At 38.0% G+C, this 26,300-nt stretch overlaps 1 protein-coding gene across 4 annotated transcripts in view; it reads left to right on the top strand.

The window, feature by feature from the left end:
* The first annotated feature begins 2,702 nt into the window (after positions 1 to 2,702).
* SCAF8 (SR-related CTD associated factor 8) overlaps positions 2,703 to 26,300 on the top strand; it is a 98,157-nt gene continuing 74,559 nt past the window's right edge. For 2 of the 4 annotated variants that reach the window (XR_003262509.2, XM_026122244.2), the window contains exons 1-2: positions 3,664 to 3,875; positions 24,661 to 24,744. Coding sequence is in view for 3 of the 4 variants with exons in the window: in XM_026122244.2 (XP_025978029.1) it covers positions 3,807 to 3,875; positions 24,661 to 24,744 (153 nt within the window). In the remaining variant the exon portion in view is untranslated. Of the gene's footprint in view, positions 3,260 to 3,663; positions 3,876 to 24,660; positions 24,745 to 26,300 lie in introns of those variants that run through there. The other 2 variants (XM_064509130.1, XM_026122247.2) reach the window with 2 other exon arrangements.

The raw sequence follows: 26,300 nt of genomic DNA, 5'->3' as shown, positions 1-26,300 counted from the left end.
TAGCTCTTTGAAAAGACACCGAAAAATTAAGTAGAGACTGGTAATGTGCAAGCAGAATGACTTATTTTGATTTGCAAATATGTTTTAGAAAGTGTGGAGAGTTATTGCAAAGAAAACTCAGTACCATCGTTTTACCAGAAGCCACAGGTGCCTAATAACAGATCTGCTTTTCTCTACTCTGTGCTTACTGGTGAACCATCTCTCCTCATGCTTGCATGTGATTTTTGAACCTAAAAGGTGCTGCTGAGAAGAAACAACAGCTCACTTGGAACTGCTTAGCTGGATGGAGGACTTCTTAAGGATGTTTGCAAGTCTGATGCTGGTCTACTGAGTCTGTATTCAGACTAGTCAGAAGTAGGAAAAAGGAGGACACAAATATTTTACCTTCTTTTATGAAAAACTTTTTTGAACAACTTTTTTTATGAACAACTTTTATGAAAACATATACAAGACAGATCAAAGGTCTGTCCACTCTTGCTTTTCTCTCAAAATGCAACACTTTGCATCCAAAGAGGAAGCATGCCCCATCAGTGGGAATCCCACATATAATTATTCATTTACAGGTTGGAAAGCAAGTGTGATCTTACCTGCAAAATTAAAGTTTCTAGTATGGGTTTCAGTAGTTATGCAGAGCATCATAACTGAAGAAGAAAGCTTACACTGCTGATGAGAGCAATGCAATGATGAGAGCTGTCACTCATTCTGTTCCAGAACAAGATGAGAAATCTCCCAGCTTTTGTCTGTTATGAGTAAGAGTAGGAGTCATGGAATTAAGACAGTCTCCTGGGGCAACATGGCCTTACCTCATAAAAAGCCAGTTCTCCTGCACTAATACTCTTTTGTTACTACTTCATTTTTATGCTTGCTTAATTTAGAACATTTAGTGTTATAAGCAGGGAGACATTCATTCTATTGCCTAATTTTTATTCTTGGATGCTAGCTAACTCCTTATGAAACCAGGGACCTACTTTACTCATGTTGTGTTTCTACAGCTGGAATTCAATAGGGGGGGTTGTTATGTTACTTAAACTTTGTAAGTGGTAAATATATTTGTTTAAATGCTTATTACAGATTGAAAACAAACAGCCTAAAAATGCATTTAGTTCAAACTGGGGCTCTGTGCTTTTGAGGAAAGGCTATTTGGGTCAAGGCTTCATGCATATATCTGTAAGTGTGATTCCTGCCCCACCTTCTCTGCTTTCTCCTTTATTCACTATTCCTTTTCCTTCACTAGAAGGAACTTACGCTTCTGGAATATATATTCCGCAAAAGCAGGTGTGCAGGAGTTGTGTGGTCACTTTGAGGCCTATTTCAAAATAGTCTTTGCAAAACTATTTTTCTTGTGTGGTGTGGTATTTCGTATGTTTTAATAGGCAAAAGCAGACCTGCTTCAGTTTCACCTAAAAGGAAAGCTACCAGATCCTGAAGGGTTGAAGGTTGGAGAGGGGGCCCTGTAGCAGGAGTATTAACTAGCATGGAGACTTTTTATGGCTCAGGTTTGAGGAGTGCTCAGTGAGGGCAGGTAGGTATTGTCTATCCTAAGAATGGTTTATAATCTACTGGAAAATAACAAAACACAACTTGGATGAGAATCACAGCTTTTCTGTGCCTGTAGCATTGAAAACAATGGTACTCTGAAAAATAGCAAGTAAAGATAAATCTAAGGTTTCATCCTAAATGCTTTTGAACTCTGATAAAGATGGGCCTCATGTCAGACTTTTTGGTTCAAGGAAGCAAGTATGTTTGATAAAGCTGATATTTCAACTTGTTAGCTCAGGAAGTTGTGTTGTGTTTTAAGTAGAAATGGGTATTTTATAAATCTGTAATCATAGTAGGACTTCACTAGTAGCTACTGGAAAACTCTGGTTAAGAATAGTGTTAGCTATTATTTTCATATCAGAAACAACCTGAAAATAAGCAATTAGTAATAAAACAGTAATTCCTTAAAGCTTGACAGTGCACTGGAATTTTTTTGGTGTTGGTTTGATTGTGAAGTTCTAATATTTATGTAGTAACTGCACTTGAACTTGTGATTTAGTTTTTCTCCTTTCCTCTTGATAAATATTCTTTGCTAATTGTTTTTTCTTTTTAATTCCCCTGCCCCACCCCCATGTCCAACTGATTATCTTCCTTATTGAATTTCTTCCAGCTTACAAAATGTCTTTGGGGGTAATGAGGAACTGAACAAATAGGGTGCTACAAAGTACTAAACTTTGTAAGTGTCCTTATTTCCTCTCAGCTTCCTGCAGGTTTGTGGGCCCAAGGCTGCTGTATCCTGACTGTAGCCGATCTCCCCCAGTGGGCCTTGCCTGTGGATAAAGTTTTACCAGCTAGGTGTGAGGAGGCAACAGCACTGCTGAAAGCAGTCACCTTCCTCCCGCAGCTAGCTTTCCACTTATGTGATCTGGCCTTCAGCTGAAAACAAAACAAAAAACGCTGTGCAGAGAAGTCCTCGATTTACCTCAGTTATTTAATAATATGACGTTTTAACGTCAGGGAACTTCGGCTTATTTTCCTTAATCCTTCAGTTCATGGTTACTTGTGGCGCGGCGCCCGCAGCAGCAGGCCTGCAGGCGGGCACGCAGCGCGGCAACGGTTAACTGACGGCTCCGCCGCCTCTCCCCCCGCCCCCCCTCCCTTCCCCCTCCCTTCCCCCTCCCTTCCCCTTCTCCGGCTCCGCACGGCGGGGGAGGGGGCGCCGCGCCGCCGGGAGACGCTGTTGCCGAGGCGGGCCGGCGCGGCGGCCGCCCAGGAGGGAGAGGCGGGCCGGGGCCGACATCCGGGCAGCGCCTCTATGGTGCGGGCGGGCGCTGCCCCGGCAGGCGGCGCTCTAGCCGCCTCCGCCGCTCTCGGCTCCTCTCGGAGCTGCGCTGCGAGGAGCCCCCGTGTGTCCGCCATATTGGCGCCCGCGCCGCAGCTGCTCCGCGTTGTTCCTGCATCTCCTCCCGGCGCGGCTGAGCGGAGCCGAGCGGGGGAGGGGACGTCGGCGCCGCCGGGCGGGAAGCGGGGTGAGGAGGCCGCGCGCTGCCGGGAGGAGACGGAAACGAGCGGGGCCCGCGTCCCTCCGCGCCCGCCCCCTGCGCCACCCGCCATGGCGAGGAGGCCTGGCGGCCCCTGAGGGAGACACACGCACACACAGACCGAGACCAGCCCCCTCCCGTCCGCGGCGCGGCCCGGCGCAGCCGCCATCAGCGGAGAGAAGCCGCGCGGCTCCCGCCTCCGCCGCGACATGGAGGCCGTGAAAGCCTTTAACAGCGAGGTGTGTAACCCCCTCCCCTCCGCTGCCCCGCGGGGTCGGGGAGCGGGCGGGGCCCCGACGCCCTCCCTGTCGCCTCCCGCTGCGCCCGCCTCGCCCGCGGAGGGGGCGGCAACTGCGGCCGCCCCGTCGCGCCGGGGGCCGCCGCCTCGGCCTGGCGGGGCCGGGCCAGGACGCCGGGCGGCGGCGGAGAGCGGCCTCCTCCTCGAGGGGTTGGCGGGTGGGGGCAGCGCTCCCCGCAGGCCGCCCCGGGGGTTTCTGCCCCGCGTCGGGCGGGAGCGGGTTGTTGTCAGAGGCCCTGGGAAATGCGATGGGGGGAGCGGCGGGGACTTTGTCCGCTGCTCTTCCGCTGCGAGGCTGCGGGAGCCTGGATGAAGAATAGATCTGGCGGCGGGATGAGGGGAGAGGAAGGGAGAGGGAGGAGGATGAAGTGGAGGAGGCCTCTTTCCTGTGCCTGGCTTGCGGTGGGGTTGGCGATGCCCAGCCAACTTCATGCAGCAGGCTGGAGGAGGTCGTGCTAGCCGGTGGGGGAATTTCCTGTTTCCCAGGCATGGGACTTGTTCAGTGTTCCCGAATCACTCACCTTTTCTGCCACATTCCTTCTCCTCTCATGTTAAATGTAAGTCCACAACCCGCAATGCATGCTTTAATGGCTCAGGAACCTATTTTTTAATCTGGGGATGGGAATATAAAGGCCTGGAGACTCATCTTAATGTTTGAAAATAGTATATTTACTGTGGTCAGGATAAAAGCAAGCATTCTATGGTTGTTACATAGTATTTATGTGCTGCACCAAAACACTCAGTTGAGAATGGTATAAAAGACCTGTAAACGTGCACTAGCAAGCTCAGATACTGGTACAGAACTTGGTTTCTTCTTTATGCCAATAGTTTCTGTTACTTTTATTGCAGGATAGTTCTTGTCATAACTCTGTTTTGTTCCTCGGTATTGCAAGAATTTTTTATTGCTTTTCTTTGAAAGTTAATGTGAAAACAAGGAAAATAAATTCATTTCTGTATAAGAAGTGGTATGTCTCAAAAAATTAGACTTATATTACAGATCTGAAGTATCAGCTCTGGTTACAATGTATACTTTTCCAGAACACTTACATATTAGAGATCCCGGATTGCCCTGTCTTTGCCCAGAGTATGGAAATGGTATGGTTTTAATCACTTAAGTAGTACAATGATGTTTTGTTTTTTTAAATAATGTTTATTTGATTTGTAGTAAAATGGTGTGCTAACCGTGCTGTTTCTACAAGCCAAAATAAGATAGGCTTTTTAAATGGATAGATACTTTCTGATAAAATAGGAGCTTGAACAGCCATAACTGATGTATGAGTGGTTCGTGCAATTCCAGGTATCGCATGTTATGTAATTTGAACTTTTAAGTAGAAGAAATCATACTGTGGCCACTGGAAGAAAAAATAAATACTAGAAACTGTTTTTACTCTATTTTATTTTTTAATTAACTCGGGTGCCATATTTTGAAGAGTACGGACAAAGGAGAGCCTGATCACAAGAATGAAAGAGCATAAGCGGTTCAGAATCTTTTTCTCATATACACCTGCTTGTGTGAGCAAAAGTCTTCAGTTCCATATTGAAAAAAAGACTTATGGCGGACTTTCTGAGCACTCGGGTAGATGGACTGTCAAAATAATTAACTCTGAAGGTTTTAAGCTGAGAGCTGTAGTGAAAAAGTAGAGCTTTTGAATCATGGCTTGAATCTTTGAAATGCATGAAAAAGAGTAGACTTTGGGTTGTAGGAAAAGCAAATACGGAAGATCTGGCTATGATATTTTAACCAGCTCTTTTCCTCTGGTGTGAATAGACATCATCTATGAATAGACTTATCTTTATGACTTCTCTTTCTGTTTTGTTTTGGCCTGTCTCTCTATATTTGAATGCTAGGCTACACCGATTTTAAAGATGCTATAACCCAGACCCTTATTCTGGAAGTAAATAGTACAAAACTTGCTACATTTTTGGGAATCCTAAATATAATTGCTAGCTAGTCTAACACCTCTATACCTAGTGCAGAACTTGACTTCATGCTGACTTGTAATGGCTGTCTCTGACTTAGCTGACCTGTACATACATTCCATTTTAGAACTGTGAAATGATTAAAAACATTTAAAATAGCGGAACTGTATGAGTCCATAGATTGTACTCAGTACTATACCTGAATACTTATGATTAACTCACAAAATATTTGTGCTCCACTTCTAAAATTCCGTATCCTTTTTTATATTGTTTTAAGGTCATGTTAAAGCCCAGAAATGAAGTTCGAGTTTTGTTCTAGAGAATTTTGTCTTAAAATAGATGCAAATTAAATTTAGCAGCTGATGGGCTAGGCTAAATTTGTAGAAAAACTTTTACTGTACTTTCTCTTAGACAGTTTGGATTCGGTTAATAGTTTTACAACAGTTTACATAACTTACTGGTGAAATCCAGATGACAAGTTTAGAAACAACATTCCAGATACATTTATACACTTAAGTCTGCTGATCGGGAACTTCTGAGGATTTTTTTTGTTTTCAAGGAAGGAATTGTGTTTGAGTCCTACAGTGAAACTAAAATAAAGACACCTGCCCATCTGTGTAGTATGGCTTACTTCAAATGTGTGTGTAAGATGAGCAAGATCCTGTCTTATAGCTATCCTCTATGACAGTCATCAGTGAAGCAATTAACGTGGGCTTGTCATTAATTTGATTAGAAAGAAGTATTTCAAGTATGATAGCCTTTTTCATTGAACTCTGACTACTGGAAATAATGCCTGTTATTGTGAGAAGTTGTTCCATAATTAGTGATGCTACTTGGCATTGTCAGTGTTGTACTTAATTGTATATAGAGAATTAGTCCTGAAATTTTCAGTTCTAGGAAGGATGTACTCAAACACGAGAAATCATGCTCACAGATAAAACATGCTTAGTATTGTTGTTTTGTAGTGGTTGTTTACTATTTGATTAAAAAGGCTTAACAGTTGAACAGAAAAATACAGTATTGTATAGGTCATGTAATATACTTTGGAGTTAATTGCCAAGGTTTCATACTGCACAGTTGTCATCTGCTATAGTTAACATCATGCATGCTAACTGTTGCAGAATCGTTTTACTCCAGGTCTCACTTCAGGCTCTGAGATTTTACTGAAAAGCACAACATCAAACTCGAGAACAAATCTTGATGGAACAAAACATCTTAGGATGTCCTTTATACATTCTATAAAATGTATTTTGTTAAAAAGGAGTTGAAATAGACCAGAGGCAAGCATACCTGCTGACACAGTTCCAGCACTCAGATAATAATGGTTTAATTGCAAACTTATATAATTAAAATGCAGTATTTGTTATAGAGTTGGTTCAGTAATAAAGAGTTGCTGTCAGCTTGACATCTAGCCATTCTAAAATTAGTTTCAGGTACTGTGCCTGAAAATGAAAAATTGTTTTGTGTGCTATACTCCGCAAAGTCTTCCTGCAGTACCTCTGCTTTTTGCAGTGGTAACTTTGTATTTCCAAATTATTTTTCACTTCATTATGTGAGGAATGCATACAGACAAGTGTGAAAGGAGACCAAGAGACTCTCTAACTCTGAAAGCACATGTGATTCTTTTTCTGGATTTATTTTGATTTACGTCTGTAGAATAAATGTGAATCAGATTAGAATTCAATTTAGGGAAAATCGAGATAACAGATTGGTGTTAAATGCAATATAAACTGGGTATTTGAGGTAATTTTTTGTTAGCTATGTTAACTGTATCTTTAAGTATTGAATAACAGGAATCTTGAAATATGTTGAAGTTAATTTAAGCTTAAAGAACAAAGTCAGCTTAGATAGTTATTTCTTTCAAAACTCTCCAATAGTAATGCATTGATCTAGTTGAACTAAACACAATATTTCTGTGCATTTAGTGTTTGTTATTCAGTCACATACAGGCACAAGTCTACTGACTTCTTTAAGCCTCGTTGCCTGTGACGATGCCCTTACTGTATTTTTGCATGCTATTTATGTAAAAAAAAAAAAATGCATACGCTGTGTTTGCTTTGGACAAATCATGAAAAATTACTTTGACTTCTTAGTCTAAATGTATTCTAGGTTGTGAGAGCCATAATTAAAACTGTTTCACAGAATTGCTAGACTGAGGTTCAACCATTACCGACAATGGTTGTCCTCAAATGGTCATCACAAAGTGGAGTCACAGTGAGCTTTTGGTGTGGAGAAAGGTTGCGAAAAAGCCACGTAAGATGCTAGGATGTGATAGATAAAATAATAATTGTTAATTTAGGGTTAACTGGTACTACTGAAATTTATAAGTGATTTGGACGTAACCTGTCAGTCAGTGATCATTTGCTGGTTACGTGGTTGCCTATATACTCTGCAGTTAATTGCTTGTCGGTCACCTTTATCATGATGTTTCTTTAGAAGATATATTCTAGTTGACTGAACTCTTCCCCACCACCAGTTGAAATTTCAGAACTATGATATTTGCAAATAACACACAATTGAATTATGGAACATTGGAGTATAGAGACACACAAGTACAGAAAAGTAAATCAATTCCTTTGCTTTAGAATACTCTATTTTACTGGCGTACTCTAAAAGACAGGCAGCTTTTTCACAAAAGAATGCCAGTTGATGCTAAAGTTGATGCTAGTTTAGCATCACAGAGATGCTGAGTAGAGTTTCACCTTGGCTGATGCACCTGGAACATCTGCAGAACTTTTTCCTAGCTGCTGAGAATGTGAAATACTGTGTCTCTTTCCTCATCTCTTTTGTTGTTAGTTTCAGTGATGAAAAAGAGTACCCTTCTTTCACATCCTCCGCTATTTTAAAGGATTCTGTAACTGTGATACATTTGAAGTTTTCTTGATTACTTTCACTTAATGATTTCATTTAGTCATTTAATTAATTATTTTCATTTTTGCTTTCAAGAATATGAAGAGCACTATCAGTGACATTTAAATGTTTTTACCCTGCTGCTTCCCAGGAATTAACTGTGGTAGCTCTCAACTATTTGCCTTTTGTTAAAAGGACATAGAGAAAGAAAGCAGTTTTCTCATCAGGAAATAGTAAATACGACATTGATGTTCATCTGGTTAAATGTTTCCTTTTGCGCTGAATAAATATTTACAGTTTTAGTATCACGTTCTCGTAGGCCGATTTGACCTTTGCCTTTCTCCAGATGCAGAATCTTGAGTTTTACCTTTGTAAAGACATGATCATGCAAGGATCTGTTAAGGATCCTCATTACCCTCTGGTATTGATAATTTGTCCTCATTTCCTTTGTGAAGTAGTACAGGACAGATTATTTTTCTACCTTCCATACACACACTCTAAATTAGTTCTTAAACTTGATCTAAATTAGATCCCTATTTACTTGGGAGGATAATGTAGATCTCTGGATTCTGTTAATGCTCTTGAGTCATTATTTGGTAGTTGAAGTATGAGTATTGGTCCTGCTTGCTCATTTAGAGAACAGTAAATCATATTGCAGTTTAACACAAATGCAGTTCTGAACCCTCATGAGCTCTGGTCCTTTGCTTGTCACGTACTTCCTGAGGCCTCACCTACAATCTTTTGCAAACTACTTAAGATTTTCTTAACAAGTTTTATTTGAGTTTGCCATGACCAGTCTGTTTCCCTCTGGCAGTTGTAAGAGTAGACTCTAGCAATCAAAATGGCTTTCTTATAGAAAAAAGATTTAGGACAAGAGTATTTGAGAAAGCAGGCCTGAAAGTATGGATTAGACATTGGATCATTTTCTTGAGGGTCTTTTTTACTTGAGAGGAGGACCACTCTTTTTGGTCCATCATTCTATCTCTGGACAGCCACTGAGAAATTTACCTTCTGAGTGGCTGGTTCAGCATTCTTTAGATTCTGCATTTCCTCAGCAAACACTGGTGTAGCTTCATGGTAAGGCGTACAACAATGGTATGTAATTGTCTGCTAATTTGTGTATTCGGAGTTGGGCTAGCTTGGCTTTGAAGTTAATGAACAACATTAATCCTCGTTCCTGCATCACAACTTTTCATGCATTGTATGTGTATTTCTTTCCTTCTCTTTCTTCACTTCTTTGGAACTATTTTTCTGCTGTTTGTATGCAGTATTTCTCTGGGAGCACTGATAGCAGTAGCAATCAACTAGGTACTTTTTTAACCTTACTCAACAGCTGCTTCTACTCTATAGAGTAAGTGTTCTGTGAAAGAGTAAGCAGGTCTTTAGCTATGACTGCGCTAGTTCTTGTCCTCATCTGTCCTTGCTAGTTCTGCTGAACAAATGGAGACTTTTTTTTTTTACTTTGAGAATTCTTAAAATTTTGAGGAATTGATGTGTAACAAGGGAATTGTCACCACGATGCTGTGTCAGATTTATCTCACCATAAATGCGTAGTCCTTGTAACAGCCCACTCCTTGTGCTTTCATGCTTCTGGCAAGTGAGCTACCGTTTCTGCAAAATGACAACTACAGGTATATAACAATTTACCATTGGCTTTCCACTTACTTCAAGAGTTTGCCAACAGAATTTACCGAATTTTACTGGGTATAGGTTTTGATGTTATGAGATTAAAAAAAAAAAAGTCCTAAATGAATAATACTGGATTACTATCTTTTCCCCTAGCCTTGTTATCATATAAACAGGTAGCTAATGGATATTTTTCTGTTGCTTTTACATTTGGAAATATAATGCATATGGTTAAGTTAATAAAATATATATGTTGAAGGTAAGACTTGGCACTCAAAGCAAAAAGACCTTATACATAGGTTAAAATATGTTACTGCATTTGGTCTTTATGGTTTATGAGAATTGGCAGAGGGTGCTCTAGTTCCCATTCACAATGATAGCAGAAAAGATGTGTAGAAGAGACGGGGGCAGAGCTTGGATCCAGGAGGCAATAGTGGCAAGGAATGGTGATTGAGCAGTAAGAGGGAGTAGCAACAGTTGATAGATTGAGGACCCATATTTTCGTAGCCTTCACCTTGCTTATTGTGAAGTTCTGTCCTAATTATAACATCAGTTTTGTTAGAATGGAGTAAATACCCTTTTTCTGAACACCAGTGGCAGCTGCAGGAGGTTTTTGTGGAAGGCACTGTACACAGCTGTTTTGCGTTGTTGAATTGGAATTTACAGTTGAAATAGCATGCATTTTTGGAAAAGATATTTCAGAAGATTCACTTCCACGTGTTTTTTGGCCTAGGATTCAATGTGTTCGCGTATTAATTCACTTATATTTGAGTGGTGGGGGTTTCTTTGGTTCGGAGGGTGGTTTGTTTGTTTTGTTTTTTATGATTTATTAGTTACTTTTAAAAACTGAAGTAATTAATTATGTGCATCCTTTGCTTCCATCCCTATTATTCTATAGCTCATTTTCCTTTAAAGGAGAATAAAATACTGTGAATTGAAAACTACTTATTATAGAACTGTTGGTTTAAGAATCCTGGCCTCATAGCATGGCTTTATGGAGCTCTAATGACGGACCATTTAGAAATTAGTAGGATAGATAGAGGGTATAATTTTTATACTTTGATACTGATGTGATTGCAGTTTTAAAAAGGGAATTAATCATATTTATAAATGTCTTTGGATTTTCCAAAGGTTAAGACCGAAGAGCTTATAATATATTAAACAAATTGTTGGAAACCACAGAAAGGTCTGATCAGGCTAAAGTTTTTCAGAATACTAAATCTCCTATACATATTATTAAACCAAAGTTGGTTCTCATGAAAAAGAAATAGTTATTCTCTGAGTCTGCTCCACTACAGCTTCAGATAACATGTTGGTCTTTACAGCTTGGTTGCCAGATATGTAGTGGTAGTTGCTTCTTAATTTTCATTAATTTTCAGAAGCTTGAATGGGAACACTTAACAGGAAAAGGAAGAACATTTGGGAATGTAGGGGAAATTAAATCGTGTCTAAGGAGAAAACATTTTCAAATCAGTAAGCCAGAATGGCTTTTGTTGTGTGCCCTAAAATCAGTTGCCAAAAAATATGCGCAGGTCTTTGATTTTTGTAACATTTAGGAATTGTCTCTATATTCCATATCTCACAATTGTAGAGGTGTGATTATATTTAGACTATTATAAGATACGTGACTTCATACTGCAGCACATTTTATCAAAGTAATGCATTGAAACATGAACGAAGGGCACTTCTAAAACGTGACCAGTTAGTGAGTTAGATTCTGGACTTTTGCAGAGATTGACATGATGCCTGAACTTGTTCAATTCTCCTGTTGATGATCTAGAATTAGTTATAAAATCATGATAAAATTTTAATGATAAAAATCATCAGTATGGCAGTAATGAAGAAAATATAGAAGATGAAATACCCCTTTTATATTCCCTTTTTTTCTTATGTAGTCTGCTTTCAAGGATCATTTGAACATTTTGATCTGGGATAGATATGAGGTAAAGACCTCAATGGGGCTGAGGTAAAGCCCTCAATCTTGCCTAGCTATTTTAGGTGATAATTTTTCTTTTTTTCTAAGCTTTTTGTTCCCTTATAGTAAACCCCCTAAGTTCATGAAGGCACAAGAAGAGAGGAGAGTGAAGAAAGGAAGAGGGATTATATTTTATGGTTTGTAATGGGCTAGGGGCAAGTAAAGAATTTTGTAGAGGCTGTTCTGAACTAAACATCTGTTTCTTTGTTGCATGCAGTCTAGGGGACTAGACTTGGATCCAGATGGTTTCTTTAAATTCCATTGTTATGTTCATAGTCTATTCATGCAAAGTAGCATTCAAACAAAATCAGTTTTAATGAAGTCAAATACAAGGGTGTATATTAGGGAGGAAGAAGTGCAGGCTATACTTACAGAACTCATAAGCCTTCCTTGAAAGTAGTAACCAAAGAGAATTTAGAGTATGTGGGAAAAAAGCAGTCCCATGTTGGGGTGAATTGAACATGAGCTTTCTGTGTGACAGTGTAAAAGCGACTGTGATTCTTTGATGTAGGAAGTAGCAAGTATGTAGGATAATTTTATGTATGTATATTAGTTCTAAAAATACCATACAGTACTAAAAATAGCCAACATTTTTAAAAACAAAAAATAGAAACAAAGGAGAGCAGGGAAATTGTTGGAGTGGGGGAGATATTTGAAAGAATTATCCATTTACCCTCTCTGAAGGAAACACAAGATATGACTTCATTACCTCTTGTAGAGAGAAAATAGAAGGTACCAAAGCTTACCTACTAGAGAAGAAAGTATTATTAGAAATAGTGCTTAGAGTTGAAGTCAGACTTCTGAATTATAGAGGCTTCGTTTTTTTGGAAACAACAAAAGTAGTCGGTTTGTTTCATCCTTATTTTAAAATCAATCCTGAATTCCGTTTTGGAAAGCATGTTTTAGTAAAATACAAGGTATCAGGACGGAGTAGCTTGTGAAAATCTCATGAACAGCAGAATTTTGGAGCTTGGAATAAATGCTCTAATATGCCTTTTGGCTCTAAAATATGAAAAGTAAAATGGAATTTTGTCCATTCCATCGCAAATTGCTAAGGTTCAGTAAATTTGAAAGTCAGAGGTATGTTTAATCAAAATGAAGTGGATGGGTGAAAGACTACAGAGGCAACGATGATATTACCTGACTTCATTACAGACTAAAATGTTACTGGTTAGAGAATGGCTTATTGGCTCTTCATCTCGTTTTCCTCGATTACTCATATGCTCCGTAAGGAAGTATATTCTAATGTTCTCTTCAAACAAACCTTTGTTGAGAATGGTGTACAATATGACTGACATGTAGGCCTTAAGTTTTTTGAGACTGTATTCTTGGTGGTTTTAAAGTATTTTATGTATAAATTAAATGCAAAGATAAAAGGAAAATGCATACTGGCATGTCAAACATATGCTACATACATCAAACTTTTTATAAATGTATGATTATATATTATTTACTATTACACATATGATATATAAAATTCACTATATAAACATATAAATTTATTTAAAGACGTATTTTATGTGTGTGTTAATATAAACCGCATCATCCAGTGTTTAAAAACAGTTGTTGGTAAAACAGCTGCTGTTGGGTTGTAATCCTCTGTTGTGGTTTTTTTTTTTTTTTTTTTAATGTTGGGCTTTGACATCTTGTATTGTCTTGCATTGATTACTGGATGAAAGGAATTCTTCACTGTTCTCACTCCAAACTCAGATGTATTGTGGGGAATGGAGTATCTGCTATTCTGGTCATCCTACATGCACACCTGATCCATAGTTTGAAACTACACAGTGTATGGAGCAGTGGAGTGCTGATGATTAAAATAAGAGTTATTGCTGGTAGGCCCTAGTCAGCACCAGGAAAGCTTCCTATTCACTGAGGAATGGGCTTATGTAATGCTTAGGTAGCTTTTCCTAGAGAGTAAATCTCAGGAGAGCGTATAAAATGCAACATAATATAAGCTTGTTGATTTTTGTCCTTTTTAAAAGTATTGACTGACAATGCTTTTTTCTTCGTAGTGTGCAAAGATATGAATATTTGGTAAGAGATTCAGTGACTATTTCTGTTTATACTGTTGGATTTATTTCTGATGGCATTGAAACATGAAAGAAATTCACCTAATTTGTTAGGTCAATATGTACTGGGTGTGACTGATGAGTATTTATTGTCTTCTGAACGTCAAATTTAGGACCTGCTGAACATTTATTATGCATAGTATCTGGTAGCATCGTAGTAGCATGGCCAAAAGCTGCAGTGAAAGCCATAAGGATCTCGGTAGAAGTATGTGTAGCTGATTGCCCTGACACTGGCTCAGGTCGTGATCTCCTATTTAGAGGTTGGTGCGAGTCCTAAAGCAGGCAGCTTAATATCAAAATTCCCTTAGTGGTTGTAACAACAAACATCTCTGTCATCTATATGAATATCAGTTCCTTTGGATCACATGAAACCAGGGTTTTTCTTCATTTCCAAGCCTTCTTATGGCAAAATTAGTCTTATTCCTTGCCGTTCTTTTCTTGCTGGCTGTGGCCAGAGGTGTGAAAAAGGATACATTACTTATGCATCTGTATTTTAATAAAGTGAATACCTTACTCTAATTTTGTATTCAAAATAGCGCCATAAACACCACTTGCATGTTGAATAAGAGTGGTGAAAGACTTCAGAATTAAATGCTAGGCTGTATAGAAGCACAGTATGCCATTGTCACTCATGGAGGTGGGGTAACTTGCTCTGTAAGCAACTGACCAAGCACAGACTCAGTAGTTGGTGTGCATGTCGGGTGGTCTTAACTTGAGAAACTTGAGACAGTGGCTTAGCTCCATTCACAGTACTCCAAGCAGTAACTTGTAAATTACAGATATTTACAATAAAATTCACTTTCAACATTTTTAACACTCTTTGAAATATAGTTTTACCAATAAAAATATTTGTTTGCGTTACTGAACAATCAGATTTTGAAATATGCTGATGAGTTCTCAGATTTGCTTTAATCATTCTCTGGAAGACCATTTCTCTCAGCAGAATTAAAACACAGAGCAGAAATTCAGTGCTTTAACTAGCATCAATCTGATCTGTCCCCTATCCCCAATGTATAATTTATACAGCTCATTAAAACTTTGAGCAAGCCCATCTTTTTCACCCTAAATTTGGAAATAGGACAACAGTTTATATGAAATGATGTTGGGGGAGGGGACTACTAATAATGTTGTTAAGCCTAACTCTTATATACACTGGAATATTGCCTGTTACCTAGTTACTTAGCTCTCATTATCATTAATTTTTGTTGTAAAAATCATTAAATTGCTGTATCAGAGGAAAATATAAAATTGTGGACATAATTAGCTTTATTCGCCAACCTGCTCATTTCAAGGGTATGATACTTGAATCTAGATTTAGATAGTAGAATCTGTGTAATTGGTTGCACTTGCAGACTGTTGCTTCTGAAGGAGATCTATGAGGAACTGAGACTTTTTCCATTGTCCAGAAATGCATACAGAATTCCACTGAGGAGAATTTCATCTATTTCCAGATATTATGGATTGCCTGGAATGGAGAGGGTGGTGCAGGAGAAACACTTGTTTTAGCATGTGATAGTAAAAACTAAATCCTAAGGATCTTTTTGATCGATGTAAGAACAGAACAGATGGAGGTGATGAGAAGTAGCAGAATTTGAATTTGTTTCAAAAAGTACACAGATGAATATGATAAAATGAGGAAGAATTGATGTGGCTTTTATGACGAAAGTAATATGTCATTTATGTGTTAGAGTTCTTTGAACATATCAGCAGTCATGTGGACACGGGAGAACCAGTTGGTATTATTTACTTGGACTTCCAAAAGGTAGTTGACAAGATCATCCCCCAAAGTTTGAAAAGAAGCTGAGTTGCTGTGGAGTAAGGGAGAGTTCTCCTTACATGTAAAGATGACTACTAAAAAGGGAGGTGGGGGAAAAGTCCATATGTAGAAATAAATTGTCTTTTTCCATGATGGAATCCTATAGGAATCTGTGCTGGAAATACATGCATTTCAGTGCATTCTTAAATGGTGTGGAAAGGGGGTAATAATGATGACATCATTTGGTAATTAATAAGATCTTAAAATTGAAATGAAAATGTCTGTTCAAAGTGCAGCAGCAGCAGCAGCAGCAGTAGTAGTAGTGAAAGAGCAAATAGAATTCCAGGAATTGCTAGGAAAGAAATAGAGATCTGTTATACTGCTGTTACACCCTTTATCTTGTGCCACTATCTCTCCTTTCTGTCTTACAAGACTGTATTGGCAGAACTGCATGTGCAGTGAGGGGCAAAAAGGACAGTCAGAGTAATGGAACAGGTCTGTGTGAGGAATTACAAAATACTAATACTCTTTTCAGGATAGAACAGAACTCTGGTTCAAGAATCACTGAGCTCTGGGTTATTGGTGTCTAACATGATATACAGGGAAAGTATCATTAAAAGGGCAATTGTATACTACCTTCTGTAAACATCAACTGTTAGATGCTGATCCTGTTGGTTTTCTCTGCACTAGATAATATCTCTTTCACTATTCCCGAGCTCAAAGAAAGGGAGGACAGGTAAAGGGGAAAAAAAAAGGAGGTAAAAATAAATTATAAGGTGGGAGAAGGAGGTTAAAAATCAAAATAGAAACATGAAAAAGAGAGAACCAGAGCGGGACAGAGCAGAGCAACCCTGACAGTAACTGCTGCTTCTTGAAGGGGTGCAGGTAGCTGGTGGGTGCTTCTGGTGATGCTCAGCTCAGAGGCATGATTAGACAAGGAGCTTGAAAGTCTCCTGCAGTTACCAGATCTCTAGTCAAGGTTCCTGCTCCTCCTGGCATTCAAAATGGCCAGGTTGGCTTGGGCCAGGTGAAGGTTGAGAAGAGCATCCTGTGACTTGGTGAGGCTTTCCTTGGGTATGGATGGTACATAAAAGAGGGAATGGAGGGTGTATGTGGAATGTCAGGAGATGCTGTAGGACCTGGAAAAGGAACCTGGCATTCTTGATATTTATATGCACTTGGGTCTTCCTTTCACCATAGGACTGCTGTGAGTCAGTATCCTATGAGGACACCTGAGCCTCTGTGGTTAAAACCCTTCATTGAGGATTTTTGAACTTACAGTTCTGCTGAGCAATGGAATTGGTTAACAGTATAAGCTACCCTTGCTGGGATTTTTCACCCTCCTATGGCAGTAAATCATGCTACTTAATGTTTTAATGTTATACAAGGCCAATGATTTGGAGGGATGGAGCACAGTTGGTTCGGGATAGTTTTTGAGGCATGATTTAGATAGAGGTGGCCCTGTTGGCTGATACACAGTCTGCTCAAGAGACTGGGGAGGAGCCATTGAGTACTGCTGGAGACATGATGCAGGTTTGACCTTCTTTGTCTGTCCATTATATTTCTGTATAGCTGACAGGGTAAGAGCTTGTAAAGTAGAGAGGAAAATACCTTTTTTACAATTCAGTAACAAAACAGGTTGAGAAACAGTCTTACAGAAATAAAATCAAAACAAAAATCCACTCTAACAAGTGTGTGTTCTTCAGATCAGCTCCAAGACTTTGTGTTATGTATCTAACAAGCTGGTGTGTGCTTATGGCCTTGTGGCTGGCATCTAATTCTTATCTTGCAAGCTCATTACCCTGAGAATTGTTTTCATTGAGACAGATTAAGATTTGTTGATAAGTGTATCTTTATAGACTCATTTTGTCCCTGAGGTGCCATTCAGGTTCAAGTCTCCCCTTTAAGATTTCCTGTGATTTATATTCAGTGTTTAATCAAATGTGAATACTTTTATCAAAGGTTTACTGATGGCCCCCACCTAGTTATCAAAATGGTGATGTGCTTAGGGCATGACTAGAAGGAGTCATCCTACAGCCAAGCAATAAAACAGATCTCCCCCATCTCCCCAAACTTGTTGAAAATTTGTCCAGTGTTTTCTTTAGGTGTAAATGCGATGGGAAGATTAATGCTCATTTTTATTTTGTAGTTTCCAATTTTGTTTGCAGTGTATTTGGAGCTGAGTATGTTCAACCATCCAGAATACCTGAGGTAGCCAGTTCACTCTCTTGTCCCTGACTTTCCAGAAACTGACAGTGTTACGTTTTCATGGACACTACAAACAAATGTATAGTTGTATTAAGTACACTGAGTTGAAAAATCACTGACACTTTTTCCAATAATGTGGAAGTATTGTCTTTATTTTTGCAAGGGAGAAAAATTGTCTGGGAGAAAAATAAAATTATTCCCCCAAATTAGTATGGGAAAACTGCGTTTAATGTTCTTTATGACTTGATTCTTTAACAGCTGTTTTTCAAAAACTGTTCCAGCAGTTTGGAAATGGTTTCTCTTTTACCAGCACAGGAAAACTCATGACTTGTCTCTGAATGTGTTAGACTGCCCCCCACCCCCAAACCTCTGCAGAAGTTTAGTCTTTGTCTTTCAACATTTGTGTTCTTCAGAAGACATTAGATGTTTTTACCTTCAATATCCGACAGGCTGTTTTCTTCTGTGGCTCAGTTAATTTCATGAATGATAGTGCCATCAACCTTCAAAGGGGGAAAGTGTCACCTTTAGTTTTTTGAGTAGCATGCAGCAGTTCAAGAATGGATGGTACAAAACAAAGCTTTGCATAAATTTGTCATGGGTGTTTATACTCTTTAATCAGGTTTTAACTTTTTAATTTATCCAAGTCAGTTGGTCTTAGTGAAATAAGAGGGGGGAAGAAACAGCATTATCCCAAGTGTTGTATTTGCATTGCAGTGACTTCACTCAGGAGAGCCTTTGTGTCAGAGTGAATGTTGGGTGAATACACAAGTGTTTGTAGCAGCACTGTTTTCCAGGAAAATATGAAAAGACTTTTTTTTTTTTTTTTGCCAGCAGATTTTAAGATAGTTGGGAAACGGTTATTAGTTTTGTATGGATTGGCATATTCTTTTTAGTTCCGGTGAAAAATCAATAATGAATAGGAAAAAGAAATTGATCTTACCACATGTGAGGTGATTTTTGAATTAGGTTTTGAACAGATATGTGTGTATATCATCAACTACTGATAGATATGCTGTGTTCTCAGAGCAATTTTTATCCTCTGAAAACATATTTTAACAAGAGACCCCAGATTGAGGTATTCACTAAAGCAGTGCCTCAGATTTTAAAAGCAAGTTTCTGTACTTACTGATGTTTGCCATAAAAAACTGATGCAGTCACTTCAACTATGCAAGTCCTTCCAGCTGTGAGCTTAGGAAAATAACTAGAGAAAACTGGTTTTGGTAATAGTCAGATGTCTTTTCGTAGTGATCAGATGCTTGAAGAAATACTGACTGATTTTTTTCTTTGTGGGCAGGCATTTGATAGGAGTTCATGTTTATCCAGGAAAGTAAATAAATGACTAGTGAATGGAATTAGGTAGATTCTCTTCAAAACACGCTAAATCATATAGCAGCTCAGCTGTAAAGCATGTGTTTTGAAGTTTGCGTGATGGTTTGTGTGTATGTGTTCCTTTGCTTTTTTCTTCCAGCTTGTATTGTAATGCAGCTAGCATATTTCAAAAACTCTGAAACTTCTGGGGTTTGTCTGCTATTTGAAGTTACAGCATTTTACCTTTGACCTTCTTAAATGAACTGCATTTCCACTGTGGAAAAAAAATGCAGCTGCCTGATGTGATAAGGCTCAAACTTCATTTGAATAAGTTCTTTTTGAACTGAGAGCTGTATTTTATACCAGCGTACAGATTGTTAACTGTATTTTATTCAGTTATTTAAAAGAGTAGGTGTGTTCATTACAGTATCTGGGCAAAGACTTACCATGGTGGTAATAACCATTTAAAGGTGAGTCACGTTGCCCTGAGGCATGCCAGAACATCCCTTGGAGGTGTGGAATTCAGAGGAATACAAACTCAGAAACCTACAGCCACCTTCACCTGCTTGGCTTTACCTTACTTCCTGCTTGATGCACTCCTCACCCCCATCATCCCCAATGGACCTTCTCCATTACTCAGGACTGCATAGACATCTGCCTTCCCTGCAGTAATCTTATCTGCAGGCTGAAGAGTCCTAGTTCTTCACTTAGAAGCTGCTCCATGGTTTTCATTATCCCTAATGGTTTCCTGTGAATCTTGGAGAGTGGAGAAGAAGGCAGAAATTTGAACAGTATTCAAGATGAGAGTGCACTGTAGGTTAATACAGTGGCCTAAATAGTGTTTTGGTTGTAAAGTTCTGTTTGCTATTTTTACTGCTGTTGAGATATTTCTGGTTTACTATTGAGCTGATGCTTTCAAAGAAATGTCTCTTGTATCAGCAGATCTTATTCCTGAATAGCAATAGTCAGCTTCAAAGTCTATGTCCACTACTTCATGTGTACTTATGCTTATTTTGTCTACTATTTTATTACTTGTTAGCAGCGCTTATGTTCTCTTGCGGCTTTTGATAGTCAGGGTTTATCTTTGCTCTGGGAGTGCACTAGGACTTAGCTTTACTGTAAACAGAATGACTGTTTATTCAAATTGTTTGTTTCCTGTCTTTAAAGAGTAATTTATCAGGTTATGTGTCATGCCTTTTTTGTTATTTTTATTAAATGCCTTTTGCTAGTCCAGGTGAACTATATCAGTGATTTCTCTTGTCTGTGTGCTCATTGAGCCTTTGAAAGAATGTCAGTAGACTGAGATGTGGCCTTCCCTAACAACAGCTGTGTGGAGTTATCTCAGTACCTGCTAATTCTGTTCTTTTAAGTAATTTCTATAAATTTTTCTGGTACAAGCATCAAACTCGACAGATCTGTTGTTTCCTAAGTCTCTTCTTGAGCCCTTCTCAGAAATTCATGTTGTTTTTTCCTGTATTTTAGTGCTACAAGATTGGGACTGTTCTAAGTGAGAATTCACAAATCAGAGTTAGTGGTTATTTCATTCTTGAATTCCTTCAGAATTTAGTTCTGGCAGTTCATTATTTTTCACTTTGTGAATTTGTTTTGTAGCCTCTTATACTTCAGGAGGATTTTGATATGAGAAGTCTCCACAGTTTTTCCTCAGTGAATAAATCCAAAAGCAGGGTACGGGGGGCTTTTTCTGTAGAGCTTTATCTCATATGAGCCCTCTTTTATATGCTGATTGTCTTTTGGCCCTAGAGGAGCCCACTATTCCTTCTGTCTCTTGAAAAGGGTTTATTGGTATGCCTTTTCTTCGTTGTTTCTCAAACTTGTTTGCTTTATTTTTTACATTTAACCTGCTAAAGCTTATAGTCACTTTTTGTTTTCCACCTTTAGGCACTACTTCTGATTTTCTGCAGATATCCTTTTACTTACGATAGCTTCATTGACTTTACTGTTTGGTCATCTTGGATTTTTTTTTCTAGTTTTCTTAAAGGCTTTTTTGATGTGAGGGCAAGCAGTTATCTTCTGCCAGTGAGCTAATTTCTAGCAAACTGTTTTGGCCAAGCATTTGTCAAAAGGCATACAAGAAAAACGAGCCAGAAGATCAACAGAAGTTCTTATAATAATATATATATTATTATTTAATCTCTTTACTTTAAGCTCTTTACTTTCATATATTATAATCCTGAATAAATTGCAGTTGGCTTGTTTTAACTGGGTTTGAAGAATGTCAGATTTCTTTAAATGTCTGCTGTCGTAAAGAATTTTCTTGTGTGCTGGAGACAAACCCCCGGTTTGGTTCCTAGAGGGGCAACAAAGCCTTGCTCTCTGTCTGACCAGCCTACAAGTAGAGCAAGTGGAATGGAATCCCTGGTTGACTTTATGAGCATAATGTATGAATTTGCTGAAGCTAGAGGCAAGAACGTGTGCTATCAGTTGGTATTCAGGGAGGCATTTGTGCACGCTAGGGTTATCTCTATATTCAGAAAAGCTGGGTTTTGGCCCCCTTTGATTTGAATTAAACTATGCTCTGGATTCATATGCTCTACCTAGTTTAATTTTGTTCAATACTAAAATACTCAGTGAGGAAGTTTTAAGAAATGTCGAATCTTTTAATTTTATAAATGGAACTGGTATGTTAAATGTTGCAAATATTGTAAAAAATATTTAGCATTGGGCTGTCACTTTGTCCTATCTAATATTACAAATGTTGCTTTTTCAGACTTCCTCGGTAAGGAACTGAAAGATCTAAATCAGCAGTTCTCCAAGTGAATGTGGGTTTCAAAACAAAATGTGTTTATCGGAAATTAAAAGCTTCTTAAAGACAATTAATGAAAAATAATTCATTTTGTCTTGGTTTCTTCCAAGTACTAAATTTAGGATTTGCATTTCCTTTTAAGCCACTGTTAGAATCTGGAACAAGTCAGTGAATATTTCTGTAGTTTGTCCAAAAAGCCTGTCTCTGGAGAAGCACATTCTTAATTTTGCTGTTTCTTTTGGTGCCTTTTTTTGCTTTCAATAACAGATAATACAAACTAGCAAACTTATGCTATAATTGCCTTTCTGCTATCTGGAATAGAATAATGGGATGCTATCAACATCCCCTATTGTCCTGTTGTTTTGGGACATATGCTGAGATATGTTGTAGCAAGATACCTGACTGCACACAGTCTGTGCTTTAGAATCAGTTGCGACTGTTCTGTGGTTGCCAGCACTGTGGTGTTCTTGATGCTTTGAACTGCCTCTTCCCCTTTTTCCTCAGCATTTCAAAGGTAATGGACTGGTCAGGTGTGGTCCCAGCACATCCGTGCAAGTCAGCGGTTCTGCTTTCCCTTAGCTCCCTGTGTCTGTGGTTGCAGAGCTACTATTCCTGTTCTCTTGAATGTGCTCTGGGGATTGGCCAGGTGGCTTCTTGGATGTAGGCTGATTTTGACCTGTGAATCCCTTTTACTAGTAGTTTGGGTTTTGAGAGTGCTGACCAGGAATATCCAAACTGACTCTGCTAAGGCATTTGCATGAAAGTTAGCAAATTGCTTCTGGGACTGTAGTGGCACCAAAAACAATTTAGCTGTACTTGCACATGATTCCACCCAAGCCAGTAGCCGGGACATGGATGGCCAGCAGTCTAGCAAATCACCTACGGATAATTGAAATTTGAGCACTGAACTATTAGTATAAAACAAAGAAGAAACTGACTGAAGTCTATTGATTCTCCTCCTCTCTTCTCCCTTTCCCCTATACCATTTAACAGCATTTATATATTTGAACTCTCAAAAGCTTTTGCTTTTTGTTGTGTAGGAAGCACCTACGCACTTCAAAATATTTTGCAACAGCAATGAGCACCCTGTAAAATGAGAGGTAATAATAGGTTTTTTTTAATTAAGTGACTGTTTAGCTGTGAACTGGTAATAAAAATTTCTCTATTGTAATGGAGATCCTTTCAAGCTAAAAAGACTGATATTTATGCTTGGACAAACCAAACTGAGAAAAAGTTTGACAGCTATGCAAAGTTTTAGTTAAAACTTTTTTTGACAGGAGAGTACAGAAAAAAGCATTTCACATTTTTGGTAAGAACAAATCCTTATCTCTTGGGAACTCAAATACAACTGAAAAATATCTTCTTGTTAACTTCAGAGCAATAAATTATTGTAAGGAGCTTGGGGAGCATAGCCTATATTTAAGATTTGTCAAATCCTTTCCACTGTGTGATCCTGTTTACTGTTGCATTTTACTTCGTTAAATGTAAACCATTTTGAACGATGTTTTCTGTGCTAGCTGTTCACCTATGTATGGTTGAATTTCAGGAAGTTAAAGGATTAAATATATTGTATTGCTCAGCGCATGTAGGGGGAGGGTTGTTTGTAGTTTTGTTTTTGTTTCAGTGACCGTTTTATGGGAAAACTCCCAAATTTTCCTGAGGCTTTAGGAAAGAAATCTTAGATTTTGTATGGATGCGCATTCTGGTATCAGGGCTCTATTTTCAAGCTAACGTGCTTTTAAGTATGTTTTGTGAATAAAATTATAATGCAAGTTAAGTCAAGAGCCTTAAAACTGGTTTGTATCTAGGGATTTTGTATCTAGGGATTTTGCATATGAAAGTAGCAAAATGTTGGACAGTCCTATGTTTCATAACATATGGAGTTGAAGAAGTAAAGAGCAATGTTTTTTCAAAGCCATATACTGTGAATAATCTGAGGTTTTCACAGCAAGTGAATGGATTCCAGACACTTAATGTGAAGGAAGGAATTGTTTTCAATTATCACCTATCAGTCATAGCTATGAAGTTAGTTTATGTACAGTTCTCAGTATGTAGCAAATTTCTGATAAAAATCTGTCATTCTGGATTGCTTCTGTCAGGAAGATGTATATTCAAATAAAAAGAATAAAGTTACTGTTGCATCATGGGGAAAAATGGATGCACAACTCCACTACTTGTGTATTGTGGCTGTTTTGTTAGTTAATATTAATGAAGTTGTGTAACTGTATTATAACTGAGGACACAAACGAATGCTTGTTTAAGCATTTGTATAACTTATAATACCTCATTTCTCTAACTACAGTGAATGAAATAAGTATTTTTTCCGAATAAGTATTTTTGCCACTATTTCAAGTGGCAAAATTACTACATGTTCCTTTCTCACTGGGCTGGAATATTTTGTTTAGTGTTAGATTTTTGTTTTGTTAGGTTCTGAAGGCAGATGATGACAGATAACATAAGTATTTGGTTGAAAGTCTGTTATGCTTGTGTAAAGGTAACCATGTATACTACTGTAAGTTTTTTGCCCTAGAAAGAAAATCTTAAGGAAAGCCACCATATTTGTGTGCTGTATGTATTGCCTCTGTAACTCTACCTGCAGCTGTCTGCTGTATTTAGTGTTAGTAAATCTAGGTATACAGTGACCATTGCAAAGAAAAGTTTGTTATCTTTTAAGCATTTTGCATGTTATATTTTATTGGCCCTTTTTTTTTTCTTGAATGGGGATGCCTTTGCTGGTATAACTTATAATTAAAATCAAGTAAAAATGAAAAATGGTATTTTCTTATGACAAACATTGTGATTTTTTACTATTTTATAATTGCAGAATATACTTCTGATGAATTACCTTTTTTTCCCCCCTCAGTTGTACTCGCTAAATGATTACAAGCCACCTATTTCCAAAGCTAAAATGACACAGATCACCAAGGCAGCAATCAAGGCTATAAAGGTAAGAAACTGGCTAACAAATTTTCATTTTCTTTCCATTTCTCATCTCTCAAAATAACTGCATAGCTTAAAGAACTTGCTACTGAACATTTCCCCCCCCTTTTCTTTGTACGATTTCCAAGTTATGATCAGATGTGATGGTAGTGGATTTGCAGAGGTACAATAGAGGGCTTAATTTGTTATTTGACTTTCATTTACTGATTGTCATATGTGAGAAGGAATTTTCCCAACATGGTTCTTGGATCAGATCTGAAAGAGAGATTTTTTTTCTATGTTTCAAAAGGAATCTAAGATTGCCCAAGAACAGGTGATTAAATATAATACTAAGAAGTTTTTTTTTTTATTTTCAGAAAACATAAGATATGTATGCCTTTTGGATTAATACAGTTGTTAAAGATTTATTTCATTTTCATAAATTTCTGGCATACCTTTGCATGTGCTTCGTTCATAAATTTTATTGTTAATGTTGTTTGGATACAAAATCATCTAAGTTTTACTGTTAGTGTATTAATTAAAGAATTCTCTTGTCACAAAATAAAATTAATTGTTGAACAGCAATGAAGCAGCAGAAAACAGCACTGAAGAACAAGGGAGAAAAGTAGTATGCCATTAATGTTAACCATTAACATAAATGGGAATTCATGAAAGCAAGATGGGTGAAAAAGAGGAAAGAATAAAAGCAAAAAAGCCATTATTTTAGGCTCTTCCTATCTGCTCTTCTCTGCTGAGAATGCAGAGATGTTTTCAGATTAATGGCATCCCTATTGGCATTTTGCGTAGTTCAGAGAAATAGCAGGTTGATCACAGAAGAATGAAATTCATTGCGTTTCTTAAATAAGAGAAGTTTATGTCACAACCCACAGACTCTACTTTGCATAATAAAAATATTACACTTTTCTGACAAAAATAATGAAATGATTCTATAAAGTAAATGATTAAATAATACCAAAATATTATATATTTCACTTGGAAGTCTTAAAATGTTTGAGTTTTTACTCAATCACAGAATTCTAATTCTAATTTTCCAGATATTAACTTGTGGCTGTCAGTTCAGTACCTCACCTTCCTGACTGTGCTATTTTCCTTAGGATATTTAATCCTAGAATGATGTACCAGGAATCGAACATATCCAGTAACTTGAGTCTGGGATTGACATATTTTATTTCACAGAAATTAAAGTCTTTCCTAAATGTATGTGGAGCCTACTCCAAGTGTAATGTATACCAAGCAATTATTCCTTTTTGTTACTGCACACCAAACAATGACCATATGCAATGGTCAGGAGAAAACAGAATATGAAGTAACTGCTATATTTGCTCACCTACTGTATTTGTGAGGTGTGCGTTTCAGTGCACCTTATGAGATAATGGAATAATGTAGCTCATGCTTCTATTTTTATCATTTCGATAAAAACATTTAATTGTACAGAGCTTTATCACTATTGCAGTGATGTGTAAGATTAAAAAAAGATTCTGAAGAAAAAGTATTTGGTAGATATTATCTTCCTATACTCATTTTTAGATTATGAAAGGTTTATGTTATTAAAGTGTACTTGGA

This window comes from Dromaius novaehollandiae, chromosome 3, assembly GCF_036370855.1.
Source record: "Dromaius novaehollandiae isolate bDroNov1 chromosome 3, bDroNov1.hap1, whole genome shotgun sequence".
NCBI classification, from domain to species: Eukaryota; Metazoa; Chordata; class Aves; order Casuariiformes; family Dromaiidae; genus Dromaius; species Dromaius novaehollandiae.
Note: the sequence above shows the minus strand (reverse complement) of the source record. Positions and strands in the feature narration are given on the sequence as shown.